The sequence below is a fragment of the Ahaetulla prasina genome, chromosome 18, assembly GCF_028640845.1.
Source record: "Ahaetulla prasina isolate Xishuangbanna chromosome 18, ASM2864084v1, whole genome shotgun sequence".
In the NCBI taxonomy this organism is placed as follows: domain Eukaryota; kingdom Metazoa; phylum Chordata; class Lepidosauria; order Squamata; family Colubridae; genus Ahaetulla; species Ahaetulla prasina.
In genome coordinates, this window is record NC_080556.1 from 6,977,011 (window position 1) to 7,002,346 (window position 25,336).

General features: G+C 46.3%; 2 protein-coding genes across 4 annotated transcripts in view; one reads left to right on the forward strand and one right to left on the reverse strand.

The window, feature by feature from the left end:
- Window positions 1-9,169: 9,169 nt before the first annotated feature.
- Window positions 9,170-24,526, reverse strand: CTNNBIP1 (catenin beta interacting protein 1). Of its 2 annotated transcripts, XM_058161147.1 has the most exons (5): window positions 24,070-24,157; window positions 14,861-14,911; window positions 13,707-13,828; window positions 13,050-13,140; window positions 9,170-10,793 (listed from the first exon to the last, which is right to left on the reverse strand). In XM_058161147.1, exons 3-5 carry the CDS (start codon window positions 13,800-13,802, stop codon window positions 10,735-10,737), a joined length of 246 nt encoding a protein of 81 aa, XP_058017130.1. In that variant the 5' UTR covers window positions 13,803-13,828; window positions 14,861-14,911; window positions 24,070-24,157; the 3' UTR covers window positions 9,170-10,734. The 2 variants fall into 2 exon arrangements, with proteins under 2 accessions (XP_058017130.1, XP_058017129.1); XM_058161146.1 differs by lacking the exons at window positions 9,170-10,793; window positions 13,050-13,140; window positions 13,707-13,828 and having other exon boundaries at window positions 24,070-24,526.
- The window catches only part of NMNAT1 (nicotinamide nucleotide adenylyltransferase 1), a 36,193-nt gene continuing 35,263 nt past the window's right edge, over window positions 24,407-25,336 (forward strand). The window contains exon 1 of one of the 2 annotated variants that reach the window (XM_058161143.1): window positions 24,407-24,532. The gene's annotated coding sequence lies outside the window, so the exon portion shown is untranslated. The remainder of the gene's footprint in view (window positions 24,533-25,336) is intronic. The other variant, XM_058161141.1, reaches the window with a different exon arrangement.

The following is a 25,336-nucleotide window of genomic DNA, read 5'->3' on the forward strand; positions in this document are numbered from 1 at the left end:
AAATTTTGCATTTATATCCCGCCCTTCTCCGAAGACTCAGGGCGGCTTACACTATGTCAAGCAATAGTCTTCATCCTATTTGTATATTATATACAAAGTCAACTTATTGAAAGAGGCGGTGGTGAGACCCCTCCTTAAGAAGCCCTCTTTGGACCCAGCTATTTTGGGTAATTATCGTCCAGTCTCCAACCTTCGCTTTGTTGCGAAGGTTGTAGAGAGTGCCGTGGCGCGACAGCTGCCCCAACACCTGGATGAAGATGTCTATCTAGACCCGTTCCAGTCCGGCTTCTGACCCGGATACAGCACGGAGACAGCTTTGGTCGCGTTGGTGGATGATCTCTGGAGGGCCAGGGACAGGGGATATTCCTCTGCCCTGGTCCTATTAGACCTCTCAGCGGCATTCGATACCATCGATCATGGTATCCTGCTGCGCCGGTTGGGGGGATTGGGAGTGGGAGGCACCGTATATCGGTGGTTCTCCTCCTATCTCTCCGACCGGTCGCAGACGGTGTTGACAGGGGGGCAGAGGTGGACCCCGAGGGGCCTCACTTGTGGGGTCCCACAGAGGTCGATTCTCTCGCCCCTGCTGTTCAACATCTACATGAAACCGTTGGGTGAGATCATCAGTGGTTTCGGGGTGAGATACCAGCAGTACGCTGATGACACCCAGCTGTACTTTTCCACCCGGACCACCCCAATGAAGTTGTTGAAGTGCTGTCCCGGTGTTTGGAAGCTGTACGGGTCTGGATGGGGAGAAACAGGCTCAAGCTTAATCCTCCAAGACGGAGTGGCTGTGGATGCCGGCACCCGATTCAGTCAGCTGCAGCCGCTGGCTGTTGGAGGCAGTTACTGGCCCCAAAGGATAGGGTGCGCAACTTGGGTGTCCTCCTGGATGATCGGCTGTCGCTTGAAGATCATTTGACGGCCGCTCCAGGAGGGCCTTCCACCAGGTTCGCCTGGTTCGCAGTTGCGCCTTCCTTGATCGGGATGCCTTATGCACAGTCACTCATGCGCCTGCTACCTCTCGCTTGGATTACTGTAATGCTCTCTACATGGGGCTCCCTTTGAAGTGCACTCGGAGGCTTCAGTTAGTCCAGAATGCAGCTGCACGGGTTATAGAGGGAGCTACACGTAGCTCCCATGTAACACCCCTCCTGCGCAGACTGCACTGGCTGCCTGTGGCCTTCCGGGTGCACTTTAAGGTGTTGGTTATGACCTTTAAATCGCTCCATGGCTTAGGACCTGGGTACTTACGGGACCGCCTGCTGTTACCACACGCCTCCCACCGACCCGTACGCTCCCATAGAGAGGGACTTCTCAGGGTGCCGTCCGCCAAACAATGTCGGCTGGCGGCCCCCAGGGGAAGGGCCTTCTCTGTGGGGGCTCCCACACTCTGGAACGAGCTTCCCCCGGGTTTACGCCAAATACCTGACCTTCGGACATTTCATCGCGAACTCAAGACTCATCTTTTTATCCGCGCGGGGCTGGCTGTTGGAGGCGAGTTACTGGCCCCAAAGGATAGGGTGCGCAACTTGGGTGTCCTCCTGGATGATCGGCAGTCGCTTGAAGATCATTTGACGGCCGCTCCAGGAGGGCCTTCCACCAGGTTCGCCTGGTTCGCAGTTGCGCCTTCCTTGATCGGGATGCCTTATGCACAGTCACTCATGCGCTCGTTACCTCTCGCTTGGATTACTGTAATGCTCTCACATGGGGCTCCCTTGAAGTGCACTCGGAGGCTTCAGTTAGTCCAGAATGCAGCTGCGCTGGTTATAGAGGAGCTACACGTAGCTCCCATGTAACACCCTCCTGCGCAGACTGCACTGGCTGCCTGTGGCCTTCCGGTGCACTTTAAGGTGTTGGTTATGACCTTTAAATCGCTCCATGGCTTAGGACCTGGGTACTTACGGGACCGCCTGCTGTTACCACACGCCTCCCACCGACCCGTACGCTCCCATAGAGAGGGACTTCTCAGGGTGCCGTCCGCCAAACAATGTCGGCTGGCGGCCCCCAGGGGAAGGGCCTTCTCTGTGGGGGCTCCCACACTCTGGAACGAGCTTCCCCCGGGTTTACGCCAAATACCTGACCTTCGGACATTTCATCGCGAACTCAAGACTCATCTTTTTATCCGCGCGGGGCTGGCTTAAATTGGGATTTTAATGTTGAATTTTATTAATTTTAAACGGGGTTTTTTAACGTGGTAAATTTTAATTATTGGGCTAATTTAAATAAGTTTTTTAAATCATATTTTAAACTTGTATATTGTATGTTCGGTTTTATTATGCCTGTACACCGCCCTGAGTCCTTCGGGAGAAGGGCGGTATAAAAATCAAATAAAATAATAAAAATAAATAAAATAATTATTGCCCCCGACTTTTTACACGACTGTGAATTCCTTTCATTCACAGTCAGCAAGGCCTGTCCAAACAGTTTTTCAAAGGAAGATTTATCAACACAGACCTTATCTCGCTTGGAAAGCTGCCAGGTAACTAGTTTCCAAACGCAGTACAAGGCAAAACTTGGCACAGTCACGGAATGAATGAATGGTTTCCTGCAAAATTTCACTCCCTTTTCGTTCCTCTTTTGTTTCGTATGGGAGGGGCCAATCACCTCCAAGGCGTGGCTTTACTCCCAAGTTGACCCTGCTTGCTTAGTTGTTCTTGTCTTCTGGCAGCTCTGCGCATGCGCATGCTGAGAACAGGCTCCAGCTGTTCCTCTGCCTCGCTGCTGTCTTACTCCCTCTCTGCCTCCGAAGCAGAGCTCTCGTCTGAGCTTCCCCCAGCCCCCAGGACTGGCCCATGTTCCTCCCCAACCTCCTCACTATCCGACTCTGCTGCCAGCTCCACTGGCCACAACAACTCCATGCCATCCCAAAGCATCTTTCGAAACATCTCACCGATGGTGAACGTTCTTCCTTAATGATATTGGCGACTTTGAAGGAGTTTAATGTAACTTCGGCCTTGTTGGATTGGAGCAAATAATCCACTTGGCCCTGTTCCCATCAAACCAGATTCAGGACTGTGGAATAAAGGGCCTTTTTTTTTTTTCCCCCTGGTAGGAAGAACATAGATTAAACCGTCAAATAATCTGATGTACTAGAAGGACTTTATGTCCTGTTTTTTCCCCCCCCTCCCCGGTTTTGTTTTAGTTATAGAAGTGCATCATTCTTTTGAGGGAACAGAAAGATATCTTCGGAAGGAAGAATTAGAAATGAAAGCCTGACAGGTGAACAAAATGACATTACAAGAGGAGGAGGAGGAGAAGGAAGAGGAGGAGGAGGAGAAAGGGAAAACGGCCAGCCAAAATCCGGCATTGCGCTGCTGCCTAGAAAAACACCATCTGGGATTATTCGATCTGGTTCCTTTTAAGTCATTGGTTCCCTGCCAAGCTAATGTGGGAGAACAGCGTGTCCTCGCCCACCTGCCAAGACGAGTCCCCCCTTGGAAATTGCAGCCGGGCTAATTTGCAGCCCTGAAAACATCTGGCGAGTGAAACATGCAAATGTGTACAGACCCGGGGTGGGTGGAGGGAGTTTTTCAAAAGAACCCACCTGGGCCAGGGAAGGTGTCCCCCGGTAGATGGGAAGCCAACGATTGGCATTAGGCAAGGGTCCCGTGGTCCATCTTTGATGGCCAACGAACGACACCACCCAGTTAATAGGGAAAGATTTTTGGAGAAAGCTGGCCGCTTGAAGGATATAAATATTTTGCTTTGGGCGCGGGGAGAGGAGTGCCACCGCGAGGGGACCCCGAACCACCGGCTTAATGAGAATTAACCCCGTCGTATTCCCTAGGAATATTACTTTATGCAGGGAGGAACAAGGGCGTGGTTGGTGGGCGGGTCTCTTGCAAAGCACCTGTCGTGTCCCACTCCCACTCCGACGCACGAGTCAAGGAAGTCCGTAACAAACTTGGCAACGAAGCCTTTGCAACTTGCCAAGTTCCTTCGAGGTTTATCAGGGCAGGCAGGAGTCCAAGCTGTGACTTCAGCGATAGAGTCCGATAGCAGCAAACTAGATAAGACTTTGCTTGACTCAAGGGTGGAATGCCAAAAGCAGGTCCTTTATATAGGCTGTGGGGTATGGCTCCATGACTCAGCATTTATCCAGGCCTGCCCCACCCTTCCTTCTGCTGGCGTCGCCTCTCAGATCTCCGGAAGCGAGGGTCCACCTACTCTGAATTGTTTTCAGCTGGATCTGCTGTCAGCGTCTGGGAAAGGGAGGGTTCAGAGGGAGTAGGCCTGGTTAATTCTACCACCTGGCTGGCTTCCTGCTCTGAAGGCTGAGCCAAAGGAACACACGCTGTATGAGTGAGGTTTATCAGCCTTTTCCTTTCACTCCTTGAATCCTCTCCGGGCATGGGGCCAGGGCCGGAGGGGCTGGAGTCATGACAGGCCGTTCATCTTCATTATCAGACTCGGGAGTCCGATAAAAGGCCTGGTTGGAGAGGGGAGGGGCCCGGCTGAGGAGAGGAGGGAGGACGAGTCACAACAAGAAGCATTCCCCTTGCAACATTTTTGGGTGTTTCCTCCCCCCCCACCTGCAAATGTTAGGAGGGGGGAAAAAAGAAGCGACCGGGGGCGGGGGGGCTCTCTGAGCTTGGTTGTTTACTTGCAGATGTTTCATTACCCAACTAGGTAACATCATCAGCGCTAGGAGGAGGACGACTGTGGGGTCCTTGGTGCTCTCTGAGCTCGGTGATTTTCTTGCAAACGTTTCATTATCCAACTAGGTAACATTATCAGTGCACTCCTCCGCCTCCCCCCTCCTCTTCCTTTTCACCACAACCCCACTCCCTTCTAGTACTGATGTTACCTAGTTGGGTAATGAAACTTCTGCAAGAAAACCACCAAGGTCAGAGAGCACCAAGGACCAAATATTCTTTATTAGAAGCATCTTGCACAGACAACGCGGCTCTCTGCCAATTGCTGATGGTCCCCAAAATGGAATCCCACGGCAGGATCATTTTTTGAGTATGGGGGTCATACTGTAGCCTGTCACTTAGGCATCTCTCATTGGCATCAGTCAGATATCCTCCCTCTCTTTGGGCAATGGGAGTCAAAGGGCATCTGACCCAGGAGGCAAATGCGTCCAAGGGAAAATGTGAAGTAGCCGATTGGCACGGCCTCAATGCCATCCTGCCAAAGGGCAGCAAAACGTATTTTGAGAATTTGTAGCAGGAACTTGCATCCTTGCAGCGCTGTTTTATCGGCTCCCTGGGAGACGGAAGGATGCAAACTCATCTGTATTAATTTTATTTTATGCTTACCTCCTGGCTTGCTTTTGGAGAGAAGAGACAGCCGGGCAAAATAGCCTCACATTCAGACTCAAAAACTTATTTAAGCTTCAGAGAGACAGTGCTCTATGTGATCTTGAGTCCCTCCTCCAATGGCATTGCCTGTAGGGGTCCCTAGCAGCCCGCTCTTTGGCTTGCGCTGGGGTTCTCAAAGGAGGGTCGCACGAATTAAAAAGCACATTTGGTGTTGTGGTCCGCCAGCAGCCTGCGGATCTGGCAACGGAGTCAGACAGCGATGAGGCTGAGGAAGAGCGTGGGCCAGTCCTGGAGGCTGGGGAAGGCCCGGATGAGGGCTCTGCGTCGGAGGCTGATGTGGGGCCAGGGCCATTGGGGAGTGAGGTGTGGACTCCAGAGCCTCCAGAGACATGAGTGAGTCAAAGGAACAGGAGGAGCCTTTTCCTAATGCACGCATGAGAAGAGCTGCCAGAAGGCAAGAGCAGCTCAAGCAAAGAGGACGACTCGGGAGTAGGGCCAAGAGATGATCGGCCCCTCCCATAAGGCTTCAAACAGACCAGCAACGGCGTTTGGACTCTTTGCCGGAAAACAACGTTGATAGCTTTGTCTTGTTGCATTTGTGTTGTATCAACGTCTTCTGAATTTTTGCCAAGAAAGGCCTTTGGCAGTTTGCCTAATTGGACCAAGGTTGGCGATAGGACTGAGGAATTCTGTTGGGAGGAATTTGCTTTAATTTAATTGGACTAAGCTGAGAATGAAGTAATTCTCAGCTGTTTTAATAAAGTTTGTTTGTTTGTTTTTACACTGAGTGAGTTTCCTACTACCTACTTGGGCCTGGCTCACAACAGTTGGCAAACACACCTTGGAGCAGCCTCCTGCGCACGGTAGCGCAAGCTGTCGAAGGAGACATCCCATTTTGTAGGATGCGGTCGCACAATTTCCTTTGGCAACTCGGCAAAGCCGACTTGAAGGGAGGAAGCAGAGGTTTAGAACAGAATACAAAAGAGCTGGAAGGGACCCTGCGAGGTCTTGTAGTCCAGCCCAACTGCTCAAGCAGGAGAAACCTAGTGTTTCAGCACTAGTCCTAACCAAGGTTAGGTTTGTTTGTATTTTCTTTGAAGAGGGGGAGGGAAGAGAGAAAGCCTCATTTCAAAAGCCAGTGAAAGTCAAATCAAGGCTAGAGGAGAAATACATTCTCAAGATCTCCAAACGGGGCCAAGCCGGGGATGGGTGGATCTGATGCTGAGGCTTTGAAGGCTGTCTGGTTTAATTAGGATCTATGCTCTTGCCTCGGCAAAAAAGGCTTATAAAAAATGCTGCAGCAGGGGAAGGCCTGCGGGTTTCAAATTCCCCGAACTTCCTACCATTTCAAACGGCGTTTAGAAATTCCAGTGTTATAAAACTATGGGCAGCGGGGGGGGGGGGAATGACACGAGGAAAAGCAAAGCAACATTGCGCAGATCTCTTCTCCCACTCCTCGGTTATGCTGTATGAAAAGATGGGCCCACGGATGATTTCCGCCCCCTTTGGTATCAAGGGATCCGCGTGGGTCTGTCTCTGGATGCAGCAAGTAGGGGGTTTAAAAATAAAGAGAAGCTTGAGATGTTGTTCCATTAGTTTATTAAGTCTTTTTCGTTTCAGCAGTTCCAGCCAGCGGCCATGATTTCTTCCCTCAAGATAAATCTGGATTAAATCTGGATTAAAGAAGCTGCTGGAGAACTCTGAACCGTTTTTGTTACCCCTGGATGCAAAAGGGAGGAGCCCAAAAGCTTTGAGGAAGAATAGAATAGAATAGAATAACAGAGTTGGATGGGACCTTGGAGGTCTTCTAGTCCAACCCCCTCCTCAAGCAAGAGACCCTATACCAGCGGTCACCAACTAGTGGTCCGTGGACCACTGGTGGTCCATGAGAATATTTTGGTGGTCCCCAGAAAAATTATTTGCATTTTTTTATATTGCACTAAATCAGAGGTCCTCAAACTACGGCCCCCGGGCCGGATACGTGCAATGAACATTTGTGTTGCTGCAGAGTCTCCCCCTTTGGGGTCTTTTTGTGTGGGTCGGAGGGGGGCAAAAATTCGGACTTGGGGGTCTGCTTCAGCCTCCTGGTGTGGGGATTTGAGCGAAGGCTGGTGGTGAAGAGCTGGAGGGCCTTGTTCCAGTGGGGCTTCATAATCGCCTGGAACTGGCTGACCATCTCAGCCCACTGAACCACCAGGCACTGGTACCTGGCCTTGCACTCCCGCAGGTCTTCCCTGTTTGGAAAGCCTATGCCCCTAGTCCTCAGTGAGGTGCTTCTGCTGAGTCTCCTTCTCGCTCAATCCAATGCCCTATACCATTTCAGACTAATATTTATCCAAAATCTTCTTTAAAAAACCTCCGGGGATGGAGTATCCACAACTTCTGGAGGCAAGCCGTTGCACTGATGGTTCTAATTGTCCTTAGTTCTAAGTTGCTTCTCTCCTTGATTAGTTTCCATCCGTCGCTTCTTGTCCTGCCTTCAGGTGCTTTGGAGAATAGCTTGACTCCACATCTTCTTTGGGGCAGCCCCTCAAATATTGGAAGACTGCTATCATGTCTCCCCTAGTCCTTCTTTTCATTAAATTAGACGTAGCCAGTTCTTGCACCCATTCTTCATGTTTTAGCCTTCAGTCCCCTAATCATCTTTGTTGCTCTCCTCTGCACTCTTTTTTTTTTTTGCACTCTGCACTCCGGTCGGATCATGAAAATTGCTGGCTGGCTGCCAGAGAGGGAGGGAAGGAGCAAAGAGGACCTTTTGTGGGGAGAATAAGAAAAAAGAGGCAGAGCAGAGAACAGAGGGGAAAAAAAACCCCGAGAGGTGTCCGTGCACATATGAACAAGGAGCAAGCGATGAGGGGTTTGCAGCAGGGGTGCTATTCAGCAAGTTTTGGAGAACCGGTAATGGAAATTTTGAGTAGTTCGGAGAACCGGCAAATACCACCTCTGGCTGGCCCCAGAGTGGGGTGGAAATGGGGATTTTGCAATATCCTTCTCCCAGGAATGGGGTGGGAATGGGGATTTTGCAGTATCCTTCCCCTGGAGTGCAGAGGGAATGGAGATTTTGCAGTATCCTTCCCCTGCCATGACCACCAAGCCACACCCACAGAACCGGTAATACAAAAATTTGAATTCCACCACTGGTTTGCAGCTGTTCAACATCTAAAAAGGTTACTGAGGTGTCTTCCTCAACCAATTCTCGCAAGAGTACAATCTAAAGTTACGCCTTCCTTTGCTATGTCTGAGGGGCTTGGAGTTTCCTGCCCTCTTTCCGCCAGCCCCAGCCCCAGTAAATCCTGCTTTTTAAACTATCAACGAGCACAAAAAAACAAGATACACAGGAGAGCTCTTAAAACTGTATTTTCCCACCCTGTTCACGGTACATTTTAGCCCTCTGGAAGTTTTACAAAATGGAGACACTCAGCTTTTCTTTTCTTCGCAGTTTGGAAACACCGAGCGCACCAATAGCCTATAGCCATATTTGCCTATTCAACCCATCCAGACACCAGATTGAGCCTTAAATGGGCTTCCTTGAAGACCCAATTTTTCTTCAACATTTATACTTTTGGCACCGATCCTGGGTTTGACATCTCATCCCTACACAACACAGAAGGACAGGCCTGGAAAAAGGGGCTGGGGCAGAGCGAGTAGCCTTTTTTAAACTGCTTTACAAATGGATTTTGGAAGGGGACATCTGCAGCAGGCAGGATAGAAACGCAGTGTAGTTTTTGGAGGAAAACCCAGGCACAGAATTAAGGGCAAATGATTAAAAGAGAGCATTGTTGTGGGTGGAGGGTGTGTGTGCTGTGTTTTTTCGGAAGAGCACTGCTGAAGGAGATTAAAAGATATAAGTTAATGAAGGAAACAAAACAAATAGAATTGAAGTTGCTCCTGACCACAAAAACCACAGTCCAAATTGTACCATTTATTGAAAAGGAGGGTTAGACACAAACATCAGTTTTATCGTCTAGGGAAAGACAATTTCCTACAATGCAAGGAAGAAAATCTTTAGTCCCTGCCGTGTGGAAAGTAAGTGTAACCTGGAAAAAGAATTTGTCCTTTTCAAAAGCTGGCCTTCTCCATCCATATTTTTTTAAAAAAAACAAAAACCCAAAAAGACCGAAAATCCAACTTTTCTAGAGGAACTTAACATTTTACTGTAAAGGTAAAACTACATTTATTGTTGATTTCCCCCATGGGTCACCATTGGCGCCCAAGGAATGAATGAATTTCATTTCACCCCCTGCAAATCGATTCTCATTTTCTCCTAGGCTACTGTTTGTAACCTTGGCAACTTTACAGATGTTTGGACTTCAACCCCCAGAATTCCCCAGCCAGCAACGCTGCCTTCCTGGAAATACGTGGATGAAGGAGCTTTTGGGATCTTAATGCTCTGGTATTATAACTAATACTGTGAATTGGTTCTACCACCTGGAGCCATTGAGAATAGATTTTAATTGCCCCCCCAAAAATACGCTCAGGAATTAGATCAAAGAGCTACAGCAAAACAGGTCCGATCTGAAGAGGAGAGTTACAGATTTTGCAACCCGGCAGAGTGTCAACAAATCTCCTGAGCACAAATGGGGCTTCTTGGTTGTCTTTTTTTTTTAAAAAAAATTGGAGATTCACCATCTCAACTCCGGGCTTTTGAGTGCTTCCTTTTAGTCCAAAGACACCCCAGCAAACCAGGAATTTCTGAGTGGCAGCAGCCACGGACGGGCAGATTTTGCAATCGGCTGAAAGTCAGCTGTTAACACTGGCTTTTTTCCTGAAACGCAAGCAAGCTTATAATAAATAGAGCCAAAGATCTGCCTCTCCCACCGTCTCCAGAAATTGCAAAGCGGTAACTAAAATACACAGATTCCCCTCTTCCCCTCTGTCCTCCCCCCACCCCTCAGATTCCAGCAAAAGAAAACACTGATCTCAGCAAAACATCTACAAGCCTTTCCACCCCAGGCCTCTTCCACTTGCCCACGACCAAGCCCCTCTCCAAAAACACACCAACGTGACCTATATACGCACTGGAGCCTGAAGGCTTGGCAAGCGGGACACATCAGCAACCATTCATTAAAAAAAAAAAAAGGAAAAAATAAGGAAAATTAAACACGAGGGTGGTGGGGTGGGGCTGTCGCAGCATTTTCTTCTCCGAATCTGCCAATCGGTTCACTTTTTATGGGTGGAGGTGGGGGCCGGTAAGCCAATCCTAAATGCATTCCCGGAGTCATCCTGGATCGGCGACAAACCTACGGAGCCAAAATAATAGGGGAGCAGAACCGAGGGCTGTGAAATGCATTAAGGAGGGCTGGAGATGAGAAGAGAAGAGAATTTAGAGGAGGGGAAGCTACCATGGGGGGACACCGACTTTAGGACAGGGCAAAGGGACTGAGGGGTGCCCGCTCATCTTCCTCGACCTGCCCAGCGCTTCGTTTGCCCCTCTTCCAGTTCTATGTAGCACAAAGAGCCGCTCCAGTCACTGCCTTCTGTCTTCGGTCTCTGATCTGGAAAATGCCATCACGCCATCCTCTGCACCTGCGGCACGAAAAGGGGGGAAAGAGGTTGGCTTCTTTCGTTGAGCACCAACAATATGGGTAACGTTCTAGATGGGGCTGAGTCTCACAAATCCTCGGGCCAACCCCTCCTGCGACTGGGAATTCTGGGAAAGGTAGTTTTCGTACGCCAGACGAAGCACTGCACAAATCTGGGGAAAAACGCGCTCTTTGCACGGCCCGACGGGTCTAAGTAATTTTTAAAAAGCGTCTTTAACCCTTCACGCGAAAGCGTGGAGTAAATAAAAGACATAGATCTCATGCTCAGCAGGGTAAATGTACTCTCTGTGGCATCTGCTTTGATGCAGCCTGTGCATATGAAGCGAACGTAGGCATGATAATTGCATAATAGGTCATCTACTTTCTCACAGTTATTGCTGAGAAGCTCTCCAACAACCTCCAGGGCATTTTCTCCCTCTAGAACAGGCTCTGCGGAACGGCTGTGTTGTTTTAATTGTTCAGTTCTAGTCTACCTTGCCCGGACTACGTTTGTATCTCTGCTCCGGGCTCCCCAAGGGATCCGGCTTCTGCTAGAACCAACTTAGCTCTATTGCTATAGCAACCAGAGCTGCCAGAGCCACTAAGGTTGGTCCTGCCACTTTGGTGGAAACCATCCAGGATTCCAGCCCCCCAGGGAACGAGCCAGCTTTCTTTGCTCAACTCCAACCCTCCCTTTCGTTTCACAAAGATATTCAGTTGTGCACCAGGCACTCCTGGAGAGAAGCGTAAAGCAGCGTTATTGGAACACCTACTTTTTACTCCCTCTTTAACAGGCAGAGCGCTAATGCAAGGAAGATCAAAACAGGCAGAGAAGGGAGGAAGGGAGGAAGGGAGGAAGGGAGGAAGGAAGGAAGGAAGGAAGGAAGGAAGGCTGCCAGCTCTATGTTTCTACGGATTAACACCTCAGCTCTGCTGTTTAATACTTCTGAGCCAAAGCCTTAAGGTTCACATGAACTTTTATCGCCAGTGTCCTCGCAGCATTTCCAGACAAATCGGGAAACGCGACTCAGCAAGCAACTCCTGAATGGAACAGAAACCCAAGGGCAGCCACTGCACAGGGCAGAGGGAATCTCGGCAGGAATTTTGCCCATCAACGACCGTCTGGAGGAAACCGGAAGGAATGCTGACTCTTCAGCACCAGGGGGAAAAGCAGGGTTTTTTTTCCCTATCAATTGCACCCGAACCAGCTCTAGTGGAAATAACATTGGGGAATACCCATAGAATAGCAAGCCTGTCACAGGTTTGCAAATAGGAGTAATCCTAAATTCCCAGCTCACTTTTGAACAAGTCATCAAGTCAACGGTGTGGACCACGGCAATTTGGTTTAGAAAGTAAAGTTTTCTACAGAAGGCACCCTGAGCTTTGAGGAAGACAACACACATTGTTTAAAAAAACCCAACAAAAACAGGTGTGTAAATGTTGGAGCATTTTAGTCTGTTTTTTTAAGAGTGTGTGCTGCCATCTAGCGGCTAACCCTTCCATTCGGTTGCTGGATTTTAAGTCTTCTGGGTCTTTTCTTTCATTGAGGAAATGCAGAATACTATTCACCTGACTAATGAGTATTCTGTATTGCCCATCTATGGATATAGTTATTAGTTGGATTAAAACCGCTGAAAAAGAAATGCTACTAGTCCAACGTGTTTTAACTGGACAGAGTAATGCACTTCAAACTTGCCCAAGCTATCCCTAGGTAAAAAGTAGGTAGGTTTATCCTCATCATCCTCTTTTAACAACCCCATAATCCCTCGCGGGGTGGAGTCTGGGCAGCTGAAAAGAGCTGAATGTTTACTGGCCGGATGCCCTTGCTGACGCCAGTGCGGAGTTTTAATCAGCAGATATATTCTCATCCTGCCCAGAGAGAGAAACATCTGCCTCTACCCAGGATCGAACTCGCAGCCCTCCCGATTGTGAGGTGAGAGCGCCACCTCTAGGCCACCGTACCACTCCGCGAAAAGTAGGTCGTTTGAAATCCATTAAATATATATCAGCAGCGACACTGTGCTTCAGTTTATAGATCCCCAGAGCAGTGTAGGCAGTAAGTAATAAACATACTGATGGAGGATCCTATTTGAACATTAAAAGAAAAAAAAAACCCACCATATTACGGGTGGTGCAGGGGAGAGAATGTGACCGCTGTGTTTTTACTATTTTGGTCCTTTCAAAATCAATCGAAGTGCTTCCAGGTTAGACATTTGTAGCCCCCGCGCCCCCCCCAAAAAAGGTATAAATTGTTTCTCACCTTGGTCAATAGAGTGCTGAGGAAGTTGACTAAGCTGGCTATTCACTACTCCCGCATACGTCCGCAGGAACTCCTCCTCACTGCTGGTTAACTGGAAAAAGGCAGAACAAAAACCCGTCCCCATTAAAAGGCAAGGCAAACTTGCAGGCAGATCAATTATCCGTCCACTTGCTTTTCAAGTCGGCCGCTTATCGATTTATGTACTTAAATTTTTATTTACATCCCATCTTTGTAATTTTTATAAATAACTCAACGCGGAGAACATGCCTCTTTCCTCCTCCTCTTCCTATTTTCCCCACCACAACAACTCTGTGAGGTGGGCTGGGCGAGATGGGTTGGTCCAGCGGTGTCCACCCTGTCGGTTTTCATGCCATCAAGTGGGACTAGAATTCACGGCCTCCCAGTTCCTAGCTGGTTGCCTTGACCGTTAGACCAAATGGGCGGGAAAAAAAACCCTGCACGAGTAGCATAGGGAATGGCCCCTCGAGATATTGCAAACAGGTGATCTATAATGATTGGGATTACAGGTTTTTGGGGATTACAGAGTGATCATCTCGGAAGTAATTAAACGGTTCCTCCGGTGGCTTGCAATACACATAAAGATGGTCTTTGATAAACTTGGAAGGTAAAGCGGAAGCTCCCGGCATGAATACGTACGTTTGATCCCATCTTTCTAAGCATTAGCAGGACTCTGACTTTCTGCTGAATATACATCTCCTCCGGACTCTTCCCTGGAACAGCCTCACGGTTCATTCCCCTTTTCCCAGTTTTGAAGACTTCTGAAGAGTTGACGAGAAAACAATGTTAATTGTACTGGATTTAATCCTGGGGATGGGAGAGATTCTGCAGTGCCAACTGCTAACCACCATCGGTACGAGGACATCTTCACTTCTGTCCAGGGCAGACATTTTGCATGCCCTATAGCAGTTTGGTGGGTTGTCACGTTCGGGGTGGTGGTGTTCTTTTTTGTATGGGAAGAACTCCAAGCAGATGGCTACTGGCCAGAGACTTTTAGTAGATCCTGTAATAAGCAGGGGACTGGACTAGATAACCTTTTGGTTCTGCAACCCAGTAAGACAGACACAGACTTCAGAGGACAATTAGAACTGCAGAAAAAACCAATTGCTACCAACCTGCCTTCCACTGAGGACCTGTATACTGCACGAGTCAAAAAGAGGGGTTTGAAAATATTTACAGACCCCTCGCATCCTGGACATAAACTGTTTCAACTCCTACCCTCAAAACAACACTATAGAACACTGCACACCAGAACAACTAGACACAAGGACAGTTGTTTGCCCCGAATGCCATCACTCTGCTAAACAAATAATTCCCTCAACACTGTCAAACTATTCACTAAGGATGCATTACTATTACTATTAATCTCCTCATCGTTCCTATCACCCATCTCCTTCCACTTATGACTGTAATTTTGTTGCTTGTATCCTTACGATTTATATTGATATTGTTTCCTAGTATGATTCGATTGCTTATTTGTACCCTGTGACTATCACTAAGTGTTGTACTTTATGATTCTTGATGAAGGTATCTTTTCTTTTATGTACACTGAGAGCATATGCACCAAGACAAATTCTTTGGTGTCCAATCACACTTGGCCAAGAATTCAATTCAATTCAATTCAATTCTATTCTATTCTATTCTACCTTTTAAGAGTCCTTCCAGTGTGACTTGTTTAACATAGAAAATCAGGCCTTTTTTTCATTCTATTCACTCAAAACGAGCCACACATTTAGGGTTTCCAAGTTACTTGCTGCCACTTTCCCAGCTCCAAAAAGTAACGACAGACTTACCAGAATACTTGATTGTGATCTGCTAGCCTGGAAACGCCACAAACCGCAACCCTGTGAGAACAAAGCAACTATTTTTTAATAGGCATCCCAAACTAGTTCTAAGTATGTTAAATATCCCGCATTCGTTCAAGTCTTGCCTGGTGAAAAAATGCATGTTGTTCTCTATCTCGTGTTTGAACATTAGCTCTAATTAGTTTTGTTCTTCTAATGTTAGATTAAACGTTTCGGTTCCTGGAGGAAAACGTCTGTCATCAAAAAACGGGAGGACAATTAAAAGAAAAAAAAACCCAGTCCATTTGTTGGTAATAAAAGTAGTCCAACAGGAAGAAGGGATGCCTGCTTTAATGAAAGCTGTTTTACAGTCAAGGAAATTATTTTGGTCAGAGTAGCTTCCCAAAGCTGATAAGACACATGGCACGCAATGCTTCTCAATTATTGTGTAAACACATTGGTAAACCCACAATAATTTTAGAGACCAGCAAAATGGCATAATTTGTGCAGCCCACATAAGGTGCAAGTTTCTGTTCTCAGCCCAGACATCCTAGGAGATTAATGCCTTCCTTTCTTGAGGAAGAGCAGTTCCTGAAGTAACAGAAATAAAAGATAACAGAATTTACTAATTCTGTTTATATACAAGACGCTTCATCTCACCACCAAATGATACATTTTCAGGGTTCAAACAAGATAGTGAAACTATAAATGAATGTGCAGGACTGTTGGATAAAAACTTGGCTTAATGGTCACAGCTTGCAGATATACAATGCCAAAATCATGGCCAGCCTTGTTGAGATCCACCAGACAAAATGAACAAAATTGATAAGATATGGAAGTGCTCTAAACATCAGATGAGGCCTGCTTTTAATGGTGCCATTTCATAGATGAAGAAGGGAGCTCACATACTAAAGCACTTCTCTGAAAGTAGACATTTATTATTAATACCATTGCTGCGCCGTCCAATTCTCGCGACTCTGGATGGGGAGCAAGAATTCCCCGCACAGTTTTAATCCATCCATCTGCATAGGCAAAATGCTTTGATACTTGTTTCCTACAAGGAGGGCTATTTTACAAGTACAGAATAGGCAGCCTGAGGTAGCTAAAAAGTCAGCTACATCAAAGCTACATTAAAATCCTAGACAAAATTAAAACCTCTGTATTACGTCTCGGCTTCGGAAGGTTTTATGCCTGGCTGAGAGGTTTTTGTCCCAGTACGGATTGTGAGTTTTTTCCCCTATGGCTAACGCAGATAATCTGATTTTTAAAAAAATTTGTTTATTTCAAGCGAAGTCACAAAACGTTTAGCATTGTTAACCGTAAAGCAATCCCATGGCTGGCATGTAAGTGACTGGGAGCTTAATGCATTTTATCAGGCCCCCCCATCCCCACCCATTTAGCTGGCTGCGAAGTAAAACTGCTTCTGCAAAATGACAGGCAGTTCTCAACTTACAACAGTTCATTTAGTGACCGTTCAAAGTTACAACAGCACTGAAAAAAAGTGACGTGACCGTTTTTCACACTTATATGACCTTCTGTGGCATCCCCATAGTCAAAATTCGATCAAAATTCGGATGCTTGGCAACTGGCTCATATTGATGACAGTTTCTGTGTCCCAGGGTCATGTGATCAGCTTTTGTGACTTTCTGACAAGCAGTCAATGGGGAAGCCAGATTCGCTGAACGGTGATATTACTAACTAAACAACTGCAATGATTCCCTTAGCAACTGTGGCGAGACAGGTCGTAAAATGGGGGCAAAGCGCACTTAATGAATGTTTCGCTTAGCAACGTACATTTTTGGGCTCAATTGTGGTCGTAAGTCGAGGACTACCTGTAGTGGTCCCCCTAGAAATGTTCATGGCGCCAGGAAACCAGAATTCACACGGTTTCTCCCACAGACATTTTTGCTTCATGGAAAGCAACAATCAGATTCAAGTGCACCCTTAAAACACAGCCAGAGTTGTGAACTGTAGAAGCACATGGCTACATAAATACGTGGGCGAGCAAGTTATTACCTGGAGAACTTCATCTGTCATTACTGATTAAGCAATCGAGTATTTTTTTTCCTCCCTCAGCCATCCTTCCCTATTGGTTTGAGTGATGGCATATTATCTCGCTCCTTCCTCATACAGCTTTTTTTTTTTTTTTAAATCCCCAGCATTTTACAAGTGAAGCTTGGGGTTTCAGTTAAAAAATGGAAAAGGTACAATTAGCTTCAACTGCCAATGAACAGTATGCCCTGGAACTGGATATTTTGAGGGTAATATTGACTGTGTATATTGTTGATATAGGGACGTAGGGATGCGGGTGGCTCAGTGGGTAAGCTTGTCGATCAAAAGGTTGGCAGCTCGGCGGTTCGAATCCCTAGTGCTGCCCTGTAACGGGGTGAGCTCCCGCGACTTGTCCCAGCTTCTGCAAACCTAGCAGTTCGAAAGCAGGTAAAAAATGCAAGTAGGAAAACAGGGACCACCTTTGGTTGGAAGGGAACAGCATTCCGTGCACCTTTGGTGTTGAGTCACGCCGGCCACAAGACCACAGAGACGTTTTCGGACGGCGCTGGTTCTTCGGCTTTGAAACGGAGATAAGCACCGCCCCCTAGAGTCGGGAACTACTAGCAAATATGTGTCAGGGGAACCTTTACCTTTATACTGCCGATGGTTATGGTCCTAGAAGCAACCAGCAGTGTTTAAAAAGACAGCTGTACAACAGCTGATCCACCACCAGGGCCTGTGACAATGTGCATAGCCCCGTCTAAGCTAATACAAAACTCATACACATACACACGCACAGTGCTGAGTTGCTTTCTCAAGTTATTACCCCAAGATTAAAGAAGATTAAACCTTCACAGGGCCTTTAATAGTTACAATATGCTTATGAGGGCATAAGAGCTGCTGCCTTGTTTCACAAGAAAACCTTCCAATAAACACTGGAGCACTGAAATTGGAGCTGCCTTGTCTCCCCGTCCTCATAGATTTCCCCCCCTCTCCAATTCATTCAGTCTGATTCATGACCTTGACCGAAGTCGATGGAGACCGAATTAATTCACATTTCTTCTATAGGGGTGCCTGCAATGCAGAATGCATACAGTTGTCCATTTATAAGTGAACAGTGAGATCCGGACGTTTTAAAATTACAAGCTCGTTTCCACCATGTTTCCAAGGGCTACTTTACATTTTAGACAAAGTATGCACAGTTTTCATTAAAAAAAATTTTTTTTAAATCAAATAAGCAGCAGTTAACCATACTTTTAAAAACATTTAAATCCAAAACAGGAAAGTGGTTCATTTCCTGGATATGATTCTTGCGTTTTCATAGCTTCTTTCAAAGAAGATTTTGACAAATGGTGAGGGCGATGCTGCAATTAAATTCAAGAAACCCCCCCTGAGGTCATTTTGTTGGGTTAGACGGAGACCAGATACCCATGAAGTATTGTTATTATTTTCTTCAGTCCTTAAATTATATGCAAGCTATTATTTATACAATGACCTACACAAGGCTGCCTCCATTGTGTTCCAGGTCAACCAATTGATGTTTCTAGCCTTCTTAAGGTTAGTATTAATTCTCAGGCGAGGTCAGGAAACAGGAGCTGTTAGGAATCTTGGAATGTTTGTTTAATATGCTCAAAGTATCGTAACACAATATTGAAAGCTTTGCACAACCAAGGCCCAGAACTCAAAATATAAAACCTCAATACTGCTGTCCTCATTTTCTCAGTCAAATCAATATTCCATTATAATTCCAGATAGGAAAAGTGCAATTTCGTTCCACCTTCAGGCTTAAAAGTTGAAGCTGTTGCAGGTAGATAAACCATTCAGCCATCAAAACCATATAGAGAGGTGGCGTTTCAAACAAGTCGTGTAGTATTTAACTACTGCTGGGTTTTATCCATAAATATTCTTGGTAATTGTATTTATGTTAGTTTATTATATACTTTCTTATAAAGCAAGTTATTTTTTTATTGCACATAACAAAAATCGAATTATTTTTAACCATGAGAAAAACTCATGAAATATGTCATAGCCCCAGTTATTTCAAAAGTGAAAACTCTTGTTTTTACTAAGAATTGATATGGATAACTGATTCCAACACAGACTCCTGAATGTAAGACTTAATGAGAGACAAGTTAATCACTCTGCTCACCTTAATCTATATACAGGCATTATCTGAGTATGTCCCTGAGGAGCATCTTATCTGAAAAGATTTAGTAATCTAGAAACACAAACACAGATCAGAGATAAAAATACCCACGTGCAAGACATTTAACTGTTAAAACTGTCAATTCATGTAATTCATGCTGATTTTGTCTACAACAAAAATAATTAAATTAATGCAGAGAAATAGGATTTCACAATGGGGTGGGGGCAGTGATAATATTCATATTTCTGTAGGATCCAATCTGGGTTGGTTATTATGACCAGAGGTTTAGTCTTCTGAGCTTTTGGGCTTGTGCTGGAGCCCATCTTCAGGGAACTTTTCTCTCTACAGAATTTGGATCCTGCAGCATTATCCCTGGACACGGATATTTGCCTTCATTCATTAATATTTCTCCCTCTCACAAGCCACCTGTAATATTTATGTTTGGGTATCTCGGAGTTGCTTTCAAAGGGCATTTTAATTATGACAAGTTGGGAAGCTGCTACAGGAATGCCAACGCTGTATAATGTTCTGCTGTCTCAAAACAACAGGCAACAATGGTAGCCTTTAAGGAAAAGAAATCAAGCATTTGTTGAAAAGAGGGGTTAAACATAAACTCTTAAGGAAATGTTAAAAACAACTGCCAGTACTTGATGTGAACAGTTGGTCAGAATTTATTAAATCCCGTTTTGCCTTAATATTATTATTTGCTGCCAGCTTGTTTCACCTTTCCTGAAATTGTTCAGACAAAACATATTCCTAATCCTAAACTATTAATGCTTCACGTACAGCATCTAGCTACTCCAAGGTTCCTTACAAAATCAGCAGCAACTGCAGTATGTTGATATTATTAAACAAAACAGGAAGCACAAATCAATTCCCCACAAGAGGTTTGTTAAGCTCTGCGGTGCAAACTCTGCTGCTGCCATTTAGTACACGGCCAGGAAGGAAATGTGTTATCCACAAGACTAAGGTGTGAGATTCTGAGTTAATCTGCAGACTGCAAGTCTGTGATTCATTTGATAAAAACTAGGCTCCAACTATCAAAAAAGTAACACAACAGGGAAGGAAATGTCCTCAGCGGGATAGAGTTGATTTCCTTTCTAGACAAGGACCAAATGGGAAGCTTCTTTGCAATAAAAGAGTTAATACGCCCAAAGGTAACGGAAGTTGCCTGCAACAGAAACAATTGAACAACGTATGACCAAGTACCTACTATATTTACAGATTCCCTTCTGAAAGTGCCTAATCAAGAGCTTATCTAAAGGCTTAATTACTGCAGACTCTCTTTAAAAAATGAGGAAGTTATAGGAAAAGGCAGAAGATTAATACAACTATTAAGCTTTTTGCCACAGCCTGCAATTAATCCAGATCCATCCTCAATCTATGCAGGATTAGCATACATGCCATTAAACACTTATCGCACTGATTTACTTAGATGTGTCTATCAGCCAGACAATTGTGCAAAGTATTTGAGCAGAGATGGCCGTGTACATACCATGGGTAACCCTTATCAACACGGTTTATAAACAGTCTAGTTGCTAAAATACTGTTTATGCATCGATAATTCTAATGTTGGGATTTTTAAAGGCTTAGTGTATATTATTAAAATAGATTATTTTTTTCAGTATTTAATTGGGATAGGACTCTGTATTCTTTAAAAGGTCTACTGACAAGGTTAACTGCCTTGCACATTTCAGAAAAAATGTCTCTGTGAAGGGAAATCGCTCATTTCTATTGCAAAGGATGATATAATTTAAGCCTATACTTTGTGACCGAATGTCTTATAAAACATTATATAAGAATTCTAGCCACCAACTGGATTTATCAAAAAATGCTTGCAAAAATGTTATATAAACACAACTAAATTTGGCATGCAACTCGACAGTGAATGCATTACAGGTAATCTTCGACTTACGACCCGAATTGGGCCCAACGTTTCCGCTGTTAAGGGAGACATTCGTTAAGTGAGTTTGGCCCCACTTTACGACCTTTCTGGCCACAGTTGTTAAGTGAATCACTGCAATTGTTAAGTTAGTAACGCCGTTGTTAAGTGAATCTGGCTTCCCCTTGGACTGTCAGAAGGTGGCAAAAAACGATCACGTGATCTTGGGACACAAAAATGGTGGTAAATATGAACCAACAAGCATCCGAATTTTGATCACGTGACTGTGGGGCTGCTGCAAAGGTCGTAACTTTGAAAAATGGTCCTAAGTCACGTTTTTCAATGCTGTTGTAACTTTCAATAGTCACTAAATGAACGGTTGTAAGTCGGGGACTACCTGCACTCTGGTTACATGACTTAAGTGTCCATGGCCTTTACTGTCCTCCATAATGTCCCATAGAAGCCTTATTTCAATACATTAAAAAATAGGACCACACTTTTCTTACTTTCTTTCTTACTAAACAGTCAAAAGCAGATGGGTTAGGAGTGAGCGAGGATGATTCCTTCTGAGTATTTACATTCTGCGCTTAAAGCACAAACTTCAGGTAATTTAAAACGTACATCTTAAAACACAGCCAAGTGACAACATGCACAAAGCTAAAACCTAGAACAACACTCAGGATGGGAGCGGCAGATACTGTAATCAGCTCAGGCTATTGTTCTTCCAGTTTAGAAGTGTTTTGACAGGCAGAAACTCTCAAGGATCTTGGCTAGGAAGGTGTCTCTTCTCTCTGGCATCTGATTTCTTTAAAAAAAACTTAGATACAAGAACTGAACTTGGAATCTTTTACGTGCAAAGCACATACTCTTAAAACTGAGCCACTGGCTTTGTCCAGTCTTTGGAAAGATACTCTATCCAAAGACCCAAGAGCTGTTTCCTATCATGGACTGGAATTTCTTTTCTCTGCCATAGCTAACCAAGCTTCCTGCCCTAAACTTGGCTGAGTGAGAATCTTCATCTGAGTAATCTCCCAAGGCCAATGTCAGTGGAAAGCCTTCCTTCCATCTGGTGTACAACTATGTGAGGGCGATCAATTTTGACAAAAACACTTGCATTTCTCTGTTGCCGCAACAACAATACAAAGGCAACACAGCCCACAGCCCACACTGGGGAAGTCCTGACCCAACCATGATTTAAAAAAAGATGTGGAGACTCAGGAAAGAGTGCAGAGAAGAGCAACAAAGAGGATTAGGGGACTGGAGGCTAAAACATATGAAGAACGGTTGCAGGAACTGGGTATGTCTAGTTTAATGAAAAGAAGAACTAGGGGAGACATGATAGCAGTCTTCCAATATCTCAGGGGCTGCCCCAAAGAAGAGGGAGTCAAACTATTCTTCAAAGCACCTGAAGGCAGGACAAGAAGCAACGGGTGGAAACTAACCAAGGAGAGAAGCAACCTAGAACTAAGGAGGAATTTTCTGACAGTCAGAACAATTAATCCGTGGAACAACTTGCCTGCAGAAGTTGTGAATGCTCCAACACTGGAAATTTTTAAGAAGAGGTTGGATAACCATTTGTCTGAAATGGTGTAGGGTTTCCTGTCTGGGCAGGGGGTTGGACTAGAAGACCTCCAAGGTCCCTTCCAACTCTGTTGTTATTACTATTATTATTATTCCTGGGGTAGAAGGAAAAATTCCTGACCCATACCAACTTTTCTAGTAAGACAAAAGTTATCCATAGACTGAGACTGTTGTCTTGTAGTGGAAGAACAATCTCATAGAGACTGAGATTGTTGTCTTGTGGTAGAAAATAACACCTTAGAAAACAAAAACATATTGGAACTAATCATTAAAAGCCAAAAGGACATGACCCACATACTGTCGGAGGCTGGATATATTGAGATGTCAACCTTGCCGTGTTGGCTTATTGAGCCAACCTTGCCCATTTCAACAGCAAATTATGTGAAATTGGCATCCGAGCGGGTGGCACCTACCCCCCACCAGCCAGTGCCATTCAAATAATGTCACCCTTCTTCTTCAGCCTCTCCACTGAACCTAGAAGTCAGGTGAATTCAGGAGCCTTGTTAGGATGGTAGGGTGCGGAAGCGGGCAAGGACACCCAGGGTGGCGGCTGCAACTCCACTGCCGAAGTTGAGAACTCAAGAACAGTTAACCTCAACCATAAAAACCAGCACACAAACACTTCTCCTCCCTCCCCCACCCCAATGGTAAAAATCATGCTGTATTTCAGGCGTGGATCGCAGCAGGTTGGGGGGAGGGGGAAGAAGGGGAGGCTGGTACACCTCTTTCCCCCAAAACCTGAAGTAGGGCAGACACTCATACAGAACCTCTCTCCCCAAAAGCAGGCATACACACACACACACCTCTTTTCCCAAAACCTGAAGCAGGGCAGGCACACACACACACAGAACCTCTCTCCCCTAAACCTGAAGCAGGGCAGGCACACACACAAACACCCCTCTTTTCCGAAAACCTGAAGCAGGGCAGGCATACACACACACACACACACACACACACACACACACACACACACACACACACACAACCTCTTTCCCCAAAACCTGAAGCAGGGCAGACACACACACATCCTTTCCCCAAAGCAGGGCAGACACACACAAACACACACCCCCTTTCCCCCCAAACCTGAAGCAGGGCAAGCACACACAAACAACCTCTCTCCCCAAACCTGAAGCAGGGCAGACACACACACACACACACACACACTCTCCCCAAAACCTGAAGCAGGGCAGACACACACACACCCTTTCCCCAAAGCAGGGCACACACACAAACACCCCTCTTTCCCCAAAACCTAAAGCAGGGCAGGCACACAGAAACACACACACACACAACCTCTCTCCCCAAACCTGAAGCAGGGCAGTCACACCCCCACCCCTCTTCCCGAAGCAGGGCAGGCACACACAAACAAACACGCACACAACCTCTCTCCCCGAAACCTGAAGCAGGGCAGAAGCAAGAGTGACTCCATGTTGGGAAGAGACAAAACACACACACACGGCGCAGGGGGGCTGGGGAGGGAAGAAGAGAGAACGGCCATTGGGGAAAGAGGGAGGGAGGGAAAGCGGGGGGGGCGATGGAACCCTCGCGGGCGGGCGCGCACGCGCAGACGCGCGCCGCCTTTTGTAAAGGGCGGGTGAGGCCGAGAGAGGCGCTTACCTGAGGCGGCGGTTGGGTTTCCTGACTGGGTTGTGTGTGGTTGTTGTTGTTTTTTTCCCTTCCCTTTTTTTGAGGAGGGGGGAGATCCTTGAGGAGGAGGAGGGAGGGGGCGAGCCTCCCCCCCTCCCGGCGTCCCCGGGAGCGAAGAAGCCAGGCGGGTCCCTTCCTTTGCGGAGCCGTGAGGCGAGACAGCCCGGTTGCGCCGGAGAGCGGCTCTCATGTGCCAGCCGAGCGACCGCCTCTTCTGCTGCTGCCGCTGCCGCTGCGCCTCTTCTTCCTCCTCCCTCCGCCGTCGTGACTCAGAGCGGCCGCGACCGAGGGAGGGAACGGAGGAGGAGGAGGAGGAGGCGCCTGGACGACTCCAGAAGGGAGGGAGCCGCCGCCGCTGCAGCCGCCGCCGCCGCCCGAAACGCGGCCAGCCGCTTTCGCCTTCAGGCGGCAACATCGCGACAACGCGCCTGAGGTAAAAGGGGGCGGGGCTCGGAGGCCGTGGGAGAGGTGCGGGGTGGGTGGGCGGGGCTCGGAGGGAAGAGGGCGGGGCCGGAGGAAGAAGGCGGGGCCGGTTGGGAGTGGCGGGCGGGGGAGAAAGAAAACAAACGCCGTCCCTCACGCCGCGTGAAGGGGGCGGGGCCTTCGGAGCGGCGGAATGAATGGGAGGGCGTGGCTTGCGGGGAATCCCGCCCCCTCCCCGTGGGAAATAATCGGTGGGCTGGATGGATCTGAACTCCGCGCTTATCGAGGCTCAAGCGGCCGAAATAACGGGAGATCCGTGTTGAGCTCACACGGTGTGTGGTTGTGTGTAGGGGGCTTTTTAAGAAGTGTGGACTTCAACTCCCCAGAATTAATTAATTAATTAAGGGGCGTGCATAAGAGCACAAAAGTGCCTACCGTTCCTGTCCTATTGTTCTAATTAATATAGTTATTAATTATAGTTATTAATATATTATATTATAATAAATATAGTTATTAATATATTATATCAAATTAATATAGTTGATGCATATTTTTTTACTTATATATATATATATATATATATATATATATATATATATATATATATTTTCTTCAAGATATGTTGTTTTATTTATGACAATGTTTGTGTATACTGTTGTGACAAAAAGAAATAAATAAATAAAAAAATTAAGGGGCATGCATAAGAGCACAAAAGTGCCTACCGTTCCTGTCCTAATGTTTCCTTTCATTATATCAAATTAATACAATCATTACATACTTTTGCTCATATATATGCTTATATGATATTTGCTGA

Excerpts from the sequence above, each read along its gene's own strand:
- CTNNBIP1 (XM_058161146.1), bottom strand. The coding sequence starts at position 24,514 with ATGTTGCCGCCTGAAGGCGAAAGCGGCTGGCCGCGTTTCGGGCGGCGG. Across the intron at positions 14,912-24,069 it reads AAACCCAACCGCCGCCTCAG|GGTTGCGGTTTGTGGCGTTT; the intron begins GTAAGCGCCTCT and ends TTGTTCTCACAG.